This window comes from Onychomys torridus, chromosome 17 (genome assembly GCF_903995425.1).
Source record: "Onychomys torridus chromosome 17, mOncTor1.1, whole genome shotgun sequence".
NCBI lineage: Eukaryota > Metazoa > Chordata > Mammalia > Rodentia > Cricetidae > Onychomys > Onychomys torridus.
Genome location: NC_050459.1, coordinates 17,800,517 through 17,818,142, shown reverse-complemented (window position 1 = coordinate 17,818,142; position 17,626 = coordinate 17,800,517). Strand labels below are relative to the sequence as shown.

Below are 17,626 nucleotides of genomic sequence, written 5' to 3'. Positions count from 1 at the left end.
TCACCCCCCATTTCCCTATTCACCTTCCTTCCTTCTGCAGAAACCCTTCGTTTTCCCACCTACTTTTATGCCCTTTTTTGTGTGTAAGTGACTCACTTAGTTTAAATAGTTTCAAGCATGAGCCTAGGTGGAAGATATGTATGGGGGGGTGGACCCCACCACTTAAAGCCCCCCACACTTCTCAGTACTGTTGTATTGAGGGCTACCTCTTTGTGCTCAGGAAGCTCTGGAGAGCTATCCAGCCCACATCCAAACCGCGGCACATGTACCCTTTCAAACACATGTTCCTTGTAGCATGCCGCTTGACTAGGGATATTGGTTTGTTGGTTTGTTTTTTTCAGGAATCATTGCAAAAGACCCCACTTCTCTGGAAGAAGAGATCAAGGAAATCCGTCGAAGTGGCAGTAACAAGGCTCTGGATAAGACGCCAGAGTTCGAGCTCTCTGATATTTTCTACTTTTGCCGGAAAGGAATGGAGACTATTATGGATGACGAAGTGACAAAGAGATTCTCCGCAGAGGAGTTGGAGTCCTGGAACTTGCTGAGCCGAACCAATTACAATTTCCAGTATATAAGCCTCCGGCTTACCATCCTCTGGGGGTTAGGAGTGCTGATTCGATATTGCTTCCTTCTGCCACTCAGGTGAGGCTGGGCCTTGAGGCCAGTGTGACTGCTCTGCCTGTGTACGTGCCTTCTCCACTTCACTTTGCCTTGTTTCCCGTTTATAAAGCAGGGTAGTATTTTTTTCCAGGGCTAGTCCATTTTACTCTGTGGAAGGGCACAGTAGGGACTATCCCATTAAGCCCTCAATTCTTTACATATAAGACAGAAATAGATTTCTTTCTTTCTCTTTCGTGTGTGTACTTTTTTTGAGAGAGGGTCTCACTGTAGCTCTGGCTGGCCCGGAACTCACCGAGATCTACCTGCCTCTGCCTCTGCCTCTTGAGTACTGGGACTAAAGGTATGTGCCAAGCACCACACCCAGCTAATAGTAGGATTTCTTAACTACTGTTTGCTTGTTGGGGGGGACTGAACACAGGGCAGAGAACATGATATACTTCCTGGCCCCTCTTTCCTAGGTATAGCCTTTCCTCAAACTTGCCTCCCTGGTACAGAAGCAGCATTGATCTCTGCTTCTCTGTGCCCTTCTCTTTGTCTTGCCAGATGCTGGAACCTTGCAACTCTACCTGCTTTTTGACAGAGTTTTACTTCTGCCAGGGTGTTTGTTCAGCTTAAGCAAGATCAGACAGGTGTTGGGTATAGCAACTGACTAATGCTAAAGAGACAGTTTACTGTCTGTTTGGAATTAAGTCCTCCCTCAGTACAAATGGTTTCTCAGGTTTTCAGAGGAAGCTCTTGTCAGTTCTTACGTGTGGTTTTCATGATTTCTGCCTTTGTCGTCACACAGTCACTGAATGTTTGGTTTACTGCATTTTTCCTTCTTACAGGATTGCTCTGGCGTTCACAGGAATTAGCCTCTTGGTAGTGGGTACTACCATGGTTGGATACCTGCCAAATGGGAGGTGAGTAGGGTGAACTCGTGTGTCGGCAGCTTGCTCTGAGCATGGTGACTGACAGTGGAGGCAGCCACAGCTTTGGATCAACACAGTCCTTGAGTCTTAGGTGGTTCAGTAACCCACAGTGACAGTGGTATCTTGGTAAATGGCTTTTGTTTTGTAGCTGATAGGAGATAGGAGCTGTGTGTACTTCCTTCTTGCAATCCAGCCCTCACCATCTTCCCACTTTAGAGTAAAAAAAGGAGTCCAGGCTCAGGTATTCACAGATTTTTATAGCATGTTTGGTTTTGCTGGGGATCAAAACCAGGACCCTATATGCAGGGCAAGTTCTCTGTTGCTGCTGTAGCCCGAACTCTAAGATGTTTAATTGCATGGTTCTGCTAGCTCTGTAAGTTGACAAATAACTTAGAGTGTAAGTAGATTTTTCTTTCTCCCCACCACCCTTCTTTCTTAAGGAAACTTTACTCCCTTAGGGAAGTTCTGCGGGCCCATAGATACTGATTTTGCTGGGGCTGGTAAAGAGGTTGTACCTGCTATGGGTGGTGAGTTGGGGGACAGTAATCTAAGAAACCTTGGCTTGTCTATGCTGGGAATTCTCGGCCTAAAGATTTTCAACCACTAACAGATGAATGTCATCAAGTCTCATTGCATTTCTTGGATTGCGTGTGGCTATAAAGATGTTAAACAATACATTTGCAGGTTTTACCATGTGTGCTAATATTTCTGCAAGTACTTTGTGCACTGTTAAATAGTTGGAGCTAGCAACTTGTCCTCACAAACACCTCAGCTGTCCTGTTGTTGCAGGTTTAAGGAGTTTTTGAGTAAACATGTCCACTTAATGTGCTACCGGATCTGTGTGCGAGCCCTGACAGCCATCATTACCTACCACAACAGGTGAGGGAACTTTATATATATTAACATGGAGGGAGACTCATTAACATTTGTCTAGAGCCTAGTGATGCTTGTGAGGTGGGAGGTGTGTTCCAAACGAATTGATTCATGCCATGTTTATTGCTTTGCATGTATTTTATACCCAGGAAAAACAGACCAAGAAATGGTGGCATCTGTGTGGCTAATCATACATCTCCCATTGATGTGATCATCTTGGCCAGCGATGGCTACTATGCCATGGTACAAAGCCTCTTTTTGTGGTTTTCTGATCAGGACTAGGAGATCTCTAGACCCTCCATAGGAAACTTCCTTGATTAAGGGTTCACACATGTGAACATGTTTTTGTGTGTAGGTCCCAACTTAAGAGGGTCACCCTAGACCTGGATAGAAGCTGTTCTGAGTAGTGATTGAGAGTATGGCTGGGGATTGTGTCTTGTGTCCCTAGACTGAGGAGATTACAAGAAAAGGGAGTCTTGAGAAAGCGAGGTGAGAGGCATTGAGAATACCTGAGAGGGCCATTTTCAAAGTTACTCATCTTTATGTGTTTAACTGGAATAGCCTCTGGCACTGATGCCAAAGGGGACTTCAGAATCAGAGGAGCCTAAATAGTGGTTTCTTGATAGTGAGAAACTTAAAATTATGAAATAGTAACAAGGAGAGCCTGGGGTGTGTATTTTGTGGGATTGGGATTTGTGTAAGGATGTATTCACTAATTATTCCTCTCTGTTTGAGATTAGGTAGGGCAGGTGCACGGGGGCCTTATGGGTGTGATTCAAAGAGCCATGGTGAAAGCCTGCCCCCATGTCTGGTTTGAGCGTTCTGAAGTTAAAGATCGCCACCTGGTGGCAAAGAGGTAAATGGGCAAAATGATATTCTACTGATCTAGTTAGGAAGCAAACAGAAAATATTTTCAGGGTAGTCATCCCTTTATAATGAGTCTATATAGTTGTAATAAAGTTTTAGGACATCTAAAAACGGATATAAATAAACCCAGTATTATTTACCAAGTTATTTATGTTTTCATTATATCCTTCCCAATAAATAAATTAGGAACTACAATTTCTTGTTTGTTTTGGGTGGTGCTGGGTAGAGCATTGTATATGCTGGGCAAATGGTCCATTACTGAGATATACAGATTTCAAGCCAAAAAACTTTCATTGCTATTTGCAACCTATAAGGTCATTGACTCCTCCATTTTTTTCTTTATCCTAAAGACTGACTGAGCACGTACAAGATAAAAGTAAGCTGCCCATCCTCATCTTCCCAGAAGGTACTAAGTGATGGGAGTGGGAGACCAGACCCTGAGCCTGGGGGACTCTGGGGAGGGATACCAGGCCCTGAGCCCGGGGAACTCTGGGGAAGGAGACCAGGCCCCGAGCCCGGAGGAACTCTGGGGAGGGAGACCAGGCCCCGAGCCCGGGGGAACTCTGGGGAGGGAGACCAGGCCCCGAGCCCTGGGCAGCACTGGGGTCTTTTAGCATGAGAGACTGACAACTAGGGTCAGTTCATAAGTTTGGTTAAGTTTGATAGTGTGTACCCCACTGGTGCAGGATCCTTCATGTGATACTGTTGACAGGTAGCTTTCCAGCCTCTCATAGAGTACTCCCTCAGTCTACTTGGCATCCCTGCTCTATACCTAAGGCTGGGACAGTGGCCTGAGAGAGGAGAAAAGGAATAAAGATTGCATTTATCCAGTCCCTTGGTGTTCATTCATCATTTGGGTGATGGTTGGCTTATGCTGTTTGAGGATTATTTTTAGTGCTAAAGAAACACCGGGTAGAAGTCCAGAAAGAAAGGGTTTTCTCTTGCCTGTGTTTCAGGAACCTGCATCAATAACACATCGGTGATGATGTTCAAAAAGGGAAGCTTTGAAATTGGAGCCACTGTTTACCCTGTTGCTATCAAGGTATATGACCTCTGAGCCAGCTCGAATGCACAGGTGGGAGGTGGGAATTGGTGAACTAGTTGGGTCTGCTCCTCTTTCTCTACAGCACTGCCAGGCCGTGTGGGCAGAGCAGTAGAAGAGGTGCTGGCGGGATGCATAGAGATGTGGGATGTGGGAGAAGAACAGCTACCAGGTTCTGCAAACAGAAACTGCATAAGCTTTGTACTTGTGTCTTCGCTGCTTTGTTGACGTGTAAGGCACTCTGGCTGCACAGGTGACTTTCAGGAGCAGTGGAGGGTTGTAAGCTGGACTTGTGCAGTGGGTAGAGAGGAGAGAAGGGATGGAGCCTCCTTAGACTACATGCAGCTAAGCACCCCACTGCGTAACATTTCAGTATCCTCTTTCCAGTGATGATGGACTGGATCCTGGGAGCATCTCCACTCTTGTTTCTGCCCTTCAGGAAGGCACTTGTCCTTGTAACCAACCCCTTAGACTCCCTGGGGACATGGGATGCTTCAACCGGTCAGCTTCCCTATATTCCTCAGTCCCTCATCCCCTTATAACTTAGTGCAGATGTGTATTATTTCTAAAAGAATCTAGACCTCATGGTATTACTCCCCAGACAGTTTGTTTTCAGTAATGTCAGCATACTTAGGCTGACATTTTAGGGCAGGGTCGGAAGTTGTGAAGAACTCAGTTTAGCCCTGTCTTTTCAGTGTCTGTTTGCAGAGTGGTGTAGAAATGTATCCCACTTAGTCTTCTGCTTGCCAGCACAACAACTGGGTAGGTGGACAGCACCTTCTACTAGCTAAGCAGAACACCACGCCTGCAAATAACTGAATCAATGCTGTAGGTTCACTGATGGTCAGGCCTGGTCGACTTAGCCATAGGTGGTGAATGACATGCCAAGAAATAGTCCTTAGCAGGGTCTGCTATGGAAGTATAGAGTGGAGTCTACATCCCACCTGTCTTAGGGTTTTCTGGAGGAACAGAACCAATTGAATGAATATATATACATTGGAGGTTTTTGCTCTTTTTGAGGGGACTGCCACTCAGCTTCCAAATAAATCACACACAGAGGCTTGTTATTACTTATGAATGCCCCAGCCTTAGCTTGGCCTAGTTTCTCACTAGCTTTCCTTATGTTAACTTATCCCGTCTACCTTTTGCCTCTGGGCTTTTCCAGTTCTCTGACTTCTGTAAATCTTATTCTTACTCTGTGGCTCGATGTGTAGCTGAGTGGCTGGCCCCTGGAGTCCTCTTTCTCTGGCTTCTAGCTCTCCAATCTCTCTTCCCAGTTTTCTCCTATCTATTCTCTCTGCCTGCCAGCCCCACCTGTCCTTTCTCCTGCCTCGCTATTGGCCGTTCAGCTCTTTATTAGACCATCAGGTGTTTTAGACAGGCACAGTAACACAGCTTCACAGAGTTCAACAAATACAACATAAACAAAAGTAACACACCTTAAAATATTCTACTACATAGATATATATGAGATTTATTAGAGTAGTTTACAGGCTGTGGCCCAGCTAGCCCAGCAGTGGCTGTCTTCCAGCAGAACATCCAAGAATCTAGTAGTTATTCAGTCCATAAGGCTTATGTCTTAGTTGTCTTCAGTATATGCCAGAATCCTGAAGAAGTAGGCTCTAATGTCAGTGAAGGAATGGACTTGTCAGTGAAAGTGATGGTAAGCAGGCAAAGAGAGTAACCTTCATTCTTCCAGGTCCTTGATACAGGCTGCCACTAGAAGGTATGGCCCAGATTAAAGGTAGACTTCCCACATAAAGGATCCAGATAAAAAGTGGATCTTCCCACTTCAAATGGTTCAGTTAAGAAAAAAAAATAATCTCTCACAGATGTACCCAGCCCCTTAGGTTTTAGTTAATTTCAGATGTAGTTAAATTGACAACCAAGAATAGCCATCACACCACCAAGTGTCATCCTGCAGTCTAGCATAATAGTATGTGGGGGTCTTGTATCAATTATGTTTGGTGAGCTACCAGCCTTTTTTTCCCCTCACTGTGTTAGCTCTTATAATAGCATCACCTGGTGGGGTGGTTAAAGAGATTGGTATTCCTCATGCCAAATTCTAAATGTCATTTTATCAAGGCCCTGGGTGATACTTAGGGTACTGGTCAGGGACTCACATTGGTAAACCCTCTGCTGTGCAGCATGGCTCTCATCCACTGTGAAGTATGAAATCTTGAGAGAGTTAGGACTTCTCTGTAAAGTAAAATGCATGTAAGTTTTCTTCCTGTTCACATATCACAGACTTCTGTTCAGCAGATAGTTTCTTGTTTTTTTGAAGTTCTATTGATATCTGAACTTGGGTAACCTCAGCAGTGACAGTGCTTTTATGATATTTCTACAATCACAAGTCACTGATTTTGAGAATGTGAGCTGTTATTTTGAACTTTGGTCTTGCCTTGCTTTGCCGTGCTGTCTGCCTGCCATGGACAGAGAGTCAGTCCTCAGCAGAGGACTTGATCCTTACCGCTATCACAGCTTCTGCTCATGTGCTTGTGACAAAGGAGTCAGGTTATGTTTAGAAGCAGGCCTTCCTGTGTTACCAAGGCTGGGCTCAAGCGCCCAGGCTCAAAATCATCCTTTTTACCTCAGTTTTCTAAGTAGCTGGGATGACAGGTATACTCCAGTATGTCTGGTTAGCTGCATTATCTTTGTAATCTTCTTCTGTAGGTTAGTTTTAAATTTTCATTCTCCCTTGTTTCTTACTGGTATTAAAAAATTCACTTGCTTTTTTTAAAAAAATGATTTATTTTTATCTTATGTGCATATGTCTGTATAAGGGTGTAGGATCTCCTGGAACTGGAATTATAGACAGCTGTGAACTGCCATGTTGGTACTGGGAATCAAACCTGGGTCCTCTGGAAGTTCTTAACCACTGAGCCATCTCTCCAGCCCCTGCTGTTGCTATTTTTAAAGTTTATGTGTGTGGGTGTTTTGTCAGTATGCTTCTGTACACAACTTATGTACCTGGTGCCTAAGGAAACCAGAAGAGAATATCAGAACCTCTGGAACCACCAGAGTTACAGATGGCTGTGAGCTGACATGTAGGTGCTGGGAATTGAACCAGGGTCCCCTGGAAGAGCAGCTGGTGTTCTTAACTGCTGAGCCATCCCTCCTGCTCCCCTTAGTGGTGGTATTTAAGGTACATAAGTGTTAAGTTTCTTAGTTCCTGTTGTTAAGTCTCTATTTTTATTGTTAGGACTTAATCTCAACATAGTTGTTCAGTCTTTATTCTGAAATCATAAACTTAGGCTGGGAAGGCCTACAAGATTGGACACACTTGAAATCCCATCCTCCAACACACAAATCTCCATGACAGTACTCTACAGGCATCCTTGTACCAGGGAAAGCAGCAGTGGTGGTACCTTGGTCCTGGGGATAACTCTTGGAACTCTTCGTTTGTTTATGCATTCTCCATGCTGACCTGTCACTGTGTGACTCTGTGGTCAGTGCACTGCCTCCTCATCTATCTCTGCAAACATTTGGTAGCAGTCGCTCCTGCTCTCAAGGACCCAGCTCTTCCTGTTACTTCTCCTGTACCTTCCTTCAGCACTTTCCTACCCCTAAGATCACTGTGGTCTAATAGCTCAGTAGCTGCAATCATTTTTCTCACAAAACACCTTGAAAACGGCCTTTTCCCTTCACTAAAATCATTGACAAACCCAAGTACCTAATACACCTGCCTTGTTGAGACCTCATGAGACTAATGAGTGTGGACCCATTTGCTAGTGGATACTGGTGATTTAATTAGCAGAATTTTCTGCCCGAACAGAAATTTACTTTGTTAGAATTGTAAATATGCAAACTGTATTTGCAATACTCAAGTTTTAATATAGTATGTTGCAAGCTTTCTAAGTGTTTCTTTCATGATCTGGAGCGTTAGAATTTTTCCTGTGAATGTCCCATGAAAAAGTTGATTATGTATGAAGGTTTATATATACTTTATGTAAGTACATGCCTTGATGTTTAAAATAGGCCTCATAAAAAGGAAAGGATGCATGAAGCATGCACAGTGGACTGTTGGTAATTATGAACCTAGGAAATGAATAATTGATAGTGTGTTCTCCTGCATTCTGGTTTTGGGTTGTCTGAACTTACATCTTGCTTGTGAGTGCAAGATGAGGCTGCTGAGGAAGGAGCTATGTGGGTGTGATGGTCAGGAAAGACCTCCCTGATGGCCTGAGTTGAATCCGGAGGGCTGGAGGGCAGACTCCATGGCTTCAGAGCCGCTTTAGCAGTATTTACTGGGGCCAGGGGTGCTCCTGACCTGGATCCCTGCCCCTGTGGACCCTTCACCAAGCACTGGTCACAGGTGCTTCTGTAGCCCTTATAGCCAGTCTCCTCTCTTGTACAGTATGACCCTCAGTTCGGCGATGCCTTCTGGAATAGCAGTAAGTATGGGATGGTGACGTACTTGCTGAGAATGATGACCAGTTGGGCCATTGTCTGCAGCGTTTGGTACCTGCCGCCTATGACCAGAGAGGTAGGTGTCTCCCATCCTCCAGTGTAAGTGTGCTGTGGGGTTCAGGGGTCCGGCAGTGTTCTCATTCATTCTTTGTTACAGAAAGATGAAGATGCTGTGCAGTTCGCTAACAGGGTGAAGTCTGCCATTGCCCGGCAAGGGGGACTGGTAGACCTTCTGTGGTGAGTAGAGCTGATTGCAGAGTCTAAGCACCTCTGAGGCAAATGGCTTCCTCCCTGGCACAGATTGAAACTTACTGGCCCTAGGGAAGGGATGGCCGGACTTCTTTTCCCTAGTCCCAGCCAATAATGCCGTGTCGTCCTCAGGAACATGGAACTGTGGGCCTTTGCCCAGTCTGGGGGCTTCCAGACAGTTTGAGCCTCTAGGCAGAGATGACCTGACTCCATGTGGAAACTTCGGAATTTCTCTGTTGTCTGTGTACATTGAAAAGTAGACATTTCCTTTACTACATTGTCTTGTCTTAGCTCCTGCACAGGAGGTGGCCCACTTTTTCGCACAGTTTTATAGGTGTCTTGCAACCGCTTATCCGTGCCATTTATAGTATAAAAGCAACCAAAGAGAATACATGAACAAGTAGTCATGGCTGTGTCCCGTTGAAACTTCTGTACAAGAACAGCTGTGAGGCAGGGTGTGAGCTTCTGTTCTCCGAGTCAGAATTAACCCCGAGTATCTGCAGTAGTTCAACAGGAGCTTGCTCCATGTTTCCTGCCAGGTTTTCCTTGCATTTGAACCATAGACTGCATCTGTCAGACTGCAGACTGACCAGTCGCCTTCTCTGCTGCTATATTAGCCTTTGTCTTTTCAGGGATGGTGGATTGAAGAGAGAAAAGGTGAAGGACACATTCAAGGAGGAGCAGCAAAAACTGTATAGCAAGATGATTGTCGGTAACCACGAGGATCGGAGCCGGTCCTGAGGCTCTCTCTGCCTGGCACTGGCTGGAGCCGCCACCTCTCAATCCTGACAAGTGAGCCAGCTGGAGTTGCTGCCACCACCTCTACCACCCCCCGCCACCCACTGCTGCATCTTCAGACTCTGGCCCTCAGGCTGTTCCGGACTCCAGGACTCCTGAATTCTTCAGAGCTCCATGTACTGCCTGCTGCCCTCTACCCAGAATGCTGCTGGCTGGGGCTCCCCGGGGCAAATGCCTCTTGTTCTTTTATAGTAAGCCTCTAAGAGGAATCTCATTAAAGCAGATCTGTTGTGTGCTAGCTGGTGGGAAGGCGGGCCCCATTCTTGCCACGAGAGAATGTTGGTGTTACTGTGTAGGGACATCTACATGCTGGGGAAATCAGAAGAGACACTGCTGAAGCAAGGGTCTAAACAACCTCCAGCCTTGGAGCTTTTAGATGGGACAGAAGGAAAATTGTCTACAGGAGTGTTCGTTCCGTTCAGCAGATGGAGTCCTAAGTTCATAAGTCATGTGTTCCTGCTTTCGAAGATCACCAGAGGAGCTTGGAAGAAGCCAGCGGGCCTCTGGTCAGCTAGCTAGCCCTAGGGGTCAGACTCCAGGCTGAGCCTGAGTCCCCACATGACTTGTGTGTTTACTGTGTATGTCTCAGTTTCCCTGTCTGTTACATGGAATTGCAGAGGGTGATGATAACCTACCTCACAGGGTTGTTGTGGGGATTCCAGTGCTAGTATATGTGAAGGAAATGGATGCTGGTCCACAGGGATGGCTTCATAGAACATGGCAGGACGAAAAGGTCAGAGCTCACAGCTGCTGCCCAGGATTTTAAACTTGTTTTGTGAGTAAATAAAACTGGATGGCAAATGAATTTAGGGCCCTGACTTCACTCCCTGAGAAATGTATTTCTTGCTGGTTAACAACTGAGGTACTTGAAAATGACCCTGGGTGGCAGGGTCTGTACTTCAGTCTGCAGTGAGGATAGTACTGCTCAGGAGGGGCAAACTCTCAGATTAGGTGTTTCCACATCTCTGTTTCTAGCTTTCTCCCAGATGAGAGCCATGAAAAACACCATTGATGAGGTGAGAGAGAGGCCCTGTCGGGATCTGAGGGGAAGGTGTGAGGAGGGAGCTGATGAGTAGGCTGGCGGGTGGGAACACTGTGTGCACCCATGACCATGGTGGCAGGAGAAATAGCAGGCCTGCAAACCACCCAACAGCCACTGGGGACAGACCCCAAGTCAGCCACTCCACTCTTACTTCTGAGGTCCGCCAACTCTCAGTTCCTCCAAAGGAAGATTACCTTCCCACCCACATGCCATTGTTCCACAATGGCACAGTCACGGCACTTGTCAGAACATTGTAGATACCCAAAGTCTGGGATGTGAGGCCATTCTAGGAGGGCACCCTGGCTCCCAAGGCTATGAACTGATGCCACTCTGATGCTTGAGGACCCTGTGGTGTCACCCCTACCTTCCTGTCACCTCTAGCCTCCCGTTCCCTCCTGCCTGCTCCGTTCTCAGTGGAAACACTTCAAATAAAAACACCTACGACTAAGAACAGCCTCTTGGGAGCTATTTTACAAATGTTCAAAAATGAAAAGCAGGTTTTGGCTTACATAGAATGTAGTATTTCAATGCTGTCCTTTTAAACGGTCTAGGGTCAGGCATCCTTTGAAGCTGCTGCTCCTGGTTTGACCCCACGATCTGTGTAGGGAGTTTTCACTGGGCTCACTCCCTCCCAACCCCTACCCCCCACACCCTATCCCGGCACCCAGACACAGCAGGTACCAGTGAGGAGACGGGAGATGTGTGCGCATCCTTCCTCAGCACTTGCTCCAGGCACTGCTCTGCTGCTGACCATTTGTGACTGGGTCCTGCAGGTTCCCAGTTACCTGCAAGCCAGAGATTTGGTATGGTGCTGGTCTTACAACATGATACAAACTAGGCCCCAAGGACAGCCTGAGTACTCGAGAGCTCCAATCCCACTTGTCAACCTGCTGTTCCCATGCTGTATTATTTCTCTATTTCCTAACAAATTTAGTGACTTCCGAGGCCTTAAACACCTCTGACATTTCAGTAGGTGTATGTGTGTGTACCTGTGTGTCTATGTCAGTGTGGGTGGGTACATTGTGTGGTAGTGCATGTGGAGGCCAGAGGAGAGCCTCAGCTATCACTTCTTCGGTCAGGCCTCACCTTGTTTTTGAGACACCGGCTGATTGGCCGGTGAATCTCCTGTCTACTTGCCCAGCACTGCGGTTAGAAGTAGAAGCCACCTTCCTAGGGTTGTTTTCTTACCATTGGTTCTGGGAGCTCAAACTCAGGTCTTCATGCAAGTGCTTTTATTGACTGAGCTCTTGTTCCAGCTCCAGTTCCATTAAAAGCCAATTGTTCACATGTGAGCTTTGAGTCCTAAAATTGTGTGGGTCCATTTTGAGATACTGGCTCCTCCCTGCAAACCCAGCTTGGGAACCTAACCACTGCCCTTGTCCTTGGAGTGCTGTCCCCAGATCTGCTGGGTAGCTGGGACTGTGGATCATACACAATTTCCACTCAGACATGACTTTTTACCAGCTAGTTAAAGAGCTTTCTAGTTAGGCTAGTAAAATTCCCCAGATAATAGGAAGCTCAGTAGAAGGATGTCGGGCTGGCCAGGCCCCCATGAGCAAAGCTTGATGGGAGCTGTTTTATATCACCACATCTCAGAGATGAAAGAGACCTTGATGTGTAAGAGACCTTGATGTGTGAGAGATGGTGGGCCAGGACAGCAGCAAGGGGCTTTTAGATACTGAAAGGCTTGTCAGTGGGCACTAACCAATTCCTTGTGGCAATCTGAGCCTATAAACCCTGCAGCTTCCTTCTAGAGTTTACTAGATCCTACTGTCTGGGTTGGTGTTTGCTGCTGGCCCCCGATGTTTGAAAGATACTGCCATGTCGCTACAGATGCCGTTCACCCTCTTGTACATCTTCGTTGCCAGACTCAGTTTCTCCAGGTATACCATCGTGTGTGGCCTGGGATATCCCAACTCCTGCACACAGACGCTTGAACAGGCTAAGAGATGACCATCTAGCCATCCATCTTTCATGGCACTCACTCCCCTCTCCCCTAGTCAATATGTCTCTCTCCGATGGGAAAGTTAATAAATTTTGCTCTAGATTAAAAGTATTGATTATTTCATTTGTAAACAATAAATAAAAAGGAGGAACTTTTCACTGCACCAGGGCTAGCGTCTGGTGTATTTTGCTGGTGAAATTTTGCTCGCTGTTGGGGGGGAGGTGGGCTGCTCATATGCATTCCGTCCGGCCAGCAGCATTGATTTCCTATTAGTTTCCCAGCGCCACCCAGTAACACATCATTTCAGTACCTGCTATTAATGGTCTTTTGATAAATAATCACTTGTAAGTCAATAAATTTTTATTAAACACTGTAGCTCTTTGATTTATTAAAATCCGACCATGTTTGTCTGGGAGAAAAGGGATGCTGAATTGAAGTGGGGATTTTCATACATCTTCCTGACGCGGAGCAGTCACTGCACACTCTGGAGAAAAACAATTGCATTTTAACAGAAACAAAACAGCAGAGTTTGGAACTTGGGCCCAGGGAAACTTTATCTCAGTCAGTGTCTTACTCTGCCGGGAGCAATAGCAGGCCAGCAGAGTCAAGAACTTGTGTTGGCTTCTGAGTGGTGCAGTTCCCTGCTTGACTGCCCCTGGATGGCGCTGAGGGGCCTGGGCAGGTCCCTGGGGCACATACTAAGGAACCTTTCCCAGGGTCAAGAGGACCCTGCATCAAACACCTGTTGGAGCAGATACTTAAAATGAACTAGAAACAAACTATAGGACCTTTAGCTGTCTGGCCGTATTACCAAAGCCATATCCACAGGTCAGGGAATACCTGGAGACATGGATGTTGATTATAAAAATGAGTCAACAGCTACAGATTGGAAGTCTTTCTTTTGTGGGCTTTTCATTGGCACAAATGTTTGCTGTACAGTGTGAAGTGTTTGACACCTTAAGCCTGGCTGCAGATCAGTTGCTCTATGGAGCTGCTTAGCCAGAGTTCTTACCCAGGGGGATGTTAGGGAAAGGAAAATCAGGCTGGATGGTCATTGTTTGTCTGAACAGCTGGAGAGGTGGCTCAGTGGTTAAGAGTACTTGCTGTTCAGGGATCTCAGTTATGTTCCTAGCACTCAAAAAACAGCTTACAGCTGCCTTTAATTCCAGTTCTAGGGAACCTGGTGTCCTTTTCTGGCTTCATTGGACACACACACACACACACACACACACACACACACACACACACACACATTTTTAAAAACAGCTGGAGGCCCTTCTTGGCCTTCTGTCAGTGTGATGAGCAGAGACATGGCAGGAGGCTGAGAAGTCCACAAGCCAGTACACACATCTTTAATTCCTGCACTCCAGAGGCAGAGGCAGGTGGATCTCTGAATTGAAGGCTAGCTTGATCTACATAGTTCTGGGCCTGCATGGAATACACAGTGAGACCCTATCTTGGGGAAAAATGAAATCCACAAGTGGTCTCTGGTGTCCCCTAGCTGCTGCAGGCTTTACAGCAACTAGCTGTTGGAGCTTCCTCTCCTGGTCCAGTCTGGGGTGGTGTGCTGCCATCAGGGGACCTTGAAGGGTGAACAGCAGGTATTAGCACAGTTCTTTTTGGGTGTGTGGCTTCTGTCCCTGGATGCAGGAGGTTGGTCAGGGAGAATGGCTCCTCTTCTAAAAACCTCAGGCCTGTGCCCGAGCTCCAGTCCCAATGTCATTGGGTGGTGCACCACGCTCCAGAAGCCAAAGGGGGACATGAATAGAGCTTTCTAGAAATACACACACACACACACACACACACACACACACACATACATACACACGTGTATATATATATGTATATGTATACACACACACATCAGTAAATCTTGCTTTGTAGCCTAAGTTGGTCTTGAACCTGTTACACTCCCACCCAGTCTCCTAAGTGTAAGATCTCAGGTGTGTGCCACCACACCCAGCTCAAGACCACTCTCAAGAAGGAACAGACAACTAACCTTTACTGATTCACCTCACTTCTCCTGCCCAGTACTTTTCCATTCTGGGAGGAGTCTGGTGGAGGCAGACGCAAAGAATCATCTCAAGAGTTTCCTCTGTTCCAAGATGACTTCCTGGGAGGTCAAAAGCTGTGGGAGAGGTGTGGCTTGCTCGGAAGCTTCTGCTCTAGTTGAAGTAGAGGTGAGGGGAGAGAAGCTGGAACAAAGATTGGCATCGCAAAGGACATTTGGGCATCACCCACCAGAACCTCACCACCTGTTGGAAGCCAGGAGAAAACAGAAGACTAAGGGAATAGCAGAGATTGGGGATTTCCCTTGGTAGGAAGGGAAGAGAGACATGCTTCCAGAAAAGAGGACCTGGTTATCCTAGGGATAGATGTGACCATGTGTTATTTCCCTTGACTCCATGGGCCTGCAACCAAGTCTGAAGTACCCTTGAGCCACTTCCTGGATCACCGATGTAGTACTGAGGGGACCGTAGCTAGGGCCTTCCCACTTGGTCCCTGTTTCTGTGGAAGATGTCCTCAGGCTGCGCATCCTATTTCTCCCAGGGCCTAGGCAAGCATCTGGCTCTTCTTGATAAGCAGCAGGTGGCGACTGGAGGCTGGAGCCCTCCGGCTTAGGCCCTGCTCCTTGTGCACGATGCTCTATACTGGGCTCTGCGAAGGGCCCGCTGCAGCAGATTGATCTGATCCGCCAGCTGTGATTTGTCATTTCTGAGACAGGAGCTGTTTTCTCTTGCTTCAGGAGGCCCCTTCGACACCTGCTTTATTTTTCTTCCTGCGCTGACGTGACGGGAGACAGGTGTTAAACTACTTAATCACTTTAAAATTGTTTTAATTTTCTGTTTTTTATTGATCGCTCTGGCGCCAATTAATCAGCTCACTGGACCAGGCAGTTAGTACATTAAAAATTGTCAGGGAGGCCGTGCATCTTGCAAAATGTCTAAAAAATATTCGGCTAACAAATTTTGTTTTTTCCTTGGCATGCAACAGTCCTTGGCCCATGGAACTCCCACCCAGAAAGGACGCCTTCTTTTGGGATTTCCATGTTGGAATATTTGGGGTACAGGACGAGACCAGGCCTAGGCTTTCCACAGAGACAAGCAGAAGCAGTAACCTTCTGGTCGCCTGTTTGCCCCTCCCCTCCACTTTCCCTTGTGGGGCAGTTCTGGGTCGACTTTAACTAGGTTTGCACACATAGCCTGGTTTTTCTCTGGGACGTCAGCGCTTTTGACTTTCTTTCTGATGGTGCCAGAGCTTTCTCCCTGAGGCAGGGGACTTGGTAAACTGTCTTGGCAGAGAGTTGTGTCATGCCGCCTTATCCCTGTTCCCCGGGCAGTGGGCCTGGAGCCCTTCTGTGGGATGCTCTGGGCAGCCACACTGCCCACACTGTCCTCACTGCCCGGTGCCTCTAACCTTGACTCACCTGTAATCACCCCACTTGAAAATGATGCAGTAATTGCCCAACTGTACCTTCTGAGTTGCATAAACCACAGATGCCCTCCGGGAGCCCCAGCACCACTTCTAGAGAGCCAACACTTCTTTCCCCATTTCTCCATTTGGGTTGGATTTCCTGCTGCTTTGGCTAGGGCGGGGCCTTCATTATTTCCAGGAACAAATTGACTATTATCAGCCTGTCTGCATAACCTGGGTTGTTGTTGCTTCTTGGTGGGTGCCCTCTTCCCAAAATGTTTTTTGCTCCCTTGCCTCCTCTAGGTACATCCATCTTATTCCCCATATGATCAAGAGTCACTTTCACTTGACCCGGTCCCATGTCGCTGTCACGGGAACTCCACCAAACCTCAGGAAGCTTTTTCAGAATCAAACCCCAGACCCTTTCTGGCAGGGCCAGGGCATGAGCCCTGCGCGGGAGGGTGCTACAGGAGATGTGAGGCTACTGAGAGCGAGTCCAGTGTTCTCTGCATTCTGGTGGCTGCCCTCCGCCCCACCTGCTCTGTATTAATTGTTATATGATTGGGCTAGGACATATAATCTAGTATTGATTTTCTCTCTGGATGTCGCAGCTTTATTTGCTCACATCTGCCTTGTGTTTAATTGGTGCTTTGCTCTGGAAGCAAGAGATCGTATCAGCCTGTTGGGTTTCTTTTCCCTGGGCACACTGGCATGCACACAGCCCAGCACCCTCCCTCTCTCAGCCTCTCCCTGACCCTCCCACCTCCAGGCATTCCTGGGGTGTGAGGGGAGTGGGCAATGACCCAGAAGGCCTTGTTTTTACACTTGACCTCACAAGTGTGGGTTCATTTTTCTTTGTATGAAGTGTGGGGGAGGGCGGGAAGACAGAGATTGTAGGGGAAGAAAGAATTATCTCTGCAGTTGGACCTATCTACCCTCTCTGTGTGTGTGGCCTGAGGCTGACCCATTGCATTTTCTCAGCTCCAATGTCTCTTCATTATTGGAGAATCGTGCTGTGTAGGATTCTTGGAGGTTGGATGTTAGCCTACATAATGCCTGGCACACTTTAGGTGCTCAATAAACAGCACGCCCTTTGTCAGTGTCCTCAGCTACACATTGCCTGTTACAGCCGTAGGCATGTACATCAGTCCTGGATACTTTGTTAGTCTGTGTGGACTGGTTGTGGCTGGTGGCTCCTCACCTTACCCGAGGCTAGGACTTCTGTTTTCTCCTGTGCCTAGTATTATCATTCTTAACCACACCCAGGTTGGCGTCTGTATTATTTTTTTTTTCCTGATTGATCTGGCGTCCGGCCCAGTTCACCCTGGACTTTCTGTAGTGAAGGGAAGGTGTAAGAGCTGGAGGTAAACACGGGCTTCCTGTTGACACACACTAACTCTCTTGCTTGGACGGGTGAATGTACCACCCTCACGTTAGCGAGATTAATGGTGCTT

The 17,626-nt window shown here is 47.1% G+C and overlaps 1 protein-coding gene across 2 annotated transcripts in view; it reads left to right on the top strand.

Annotated features, from left to right (window-relative positions):
- The window catches only part of Gpat4 (glycerol-3-phosphate acyltransferase 4), a 41,058-nt gene extending 27,925 nt beyond the window's left edge, over positions 1–13,133 (top strand). The window contains exons 4-13 of one of the 2 annotated variants that reach the window (XM_036209468.1): positions 342–642; positions 1,449–1,523; positions 2,322–2,411; positions 2,555–2,648; positions 3,146–3,261; positions 3,623–3,648; positions 4,229–4,314; positions 8,672–8,800; positions 8,882–8,961; positions 9,606–13,133. In XM_036209468.1, the coding sequence (XP_036065361.1) occupies positions 342–642; positions 1,449–1,523; positions 2,322–2,411; positions 2,555–2,648; positions 3,146–3,261; positions 3,623–3,648; positions 4,229–4,314; positions 8,672–8,800; positions 8,882–8,961; positions 9,606–9,714 (1,106 nt within the window). In that variant the 3' untranslated portion in view covers positions 9,715–13,133. Of the gene's footprint in view, positions 1–341; positions 643–1,448; positions 1,524–2,321; positions 2,412–2,554; positions 2,649–3,145; positions 3,262–3,622; positions 3,679–4,228; positions 4,315–8,671; positions 8,801–8,881; positions 8,962–9,605 lie in introns of both variants that reach the window. The other variant, XM_036209466.1, reaches the window with a different exon arrangement.
- Positions 13,134–17,626: the final 4,493 nt, after the last annotated feature.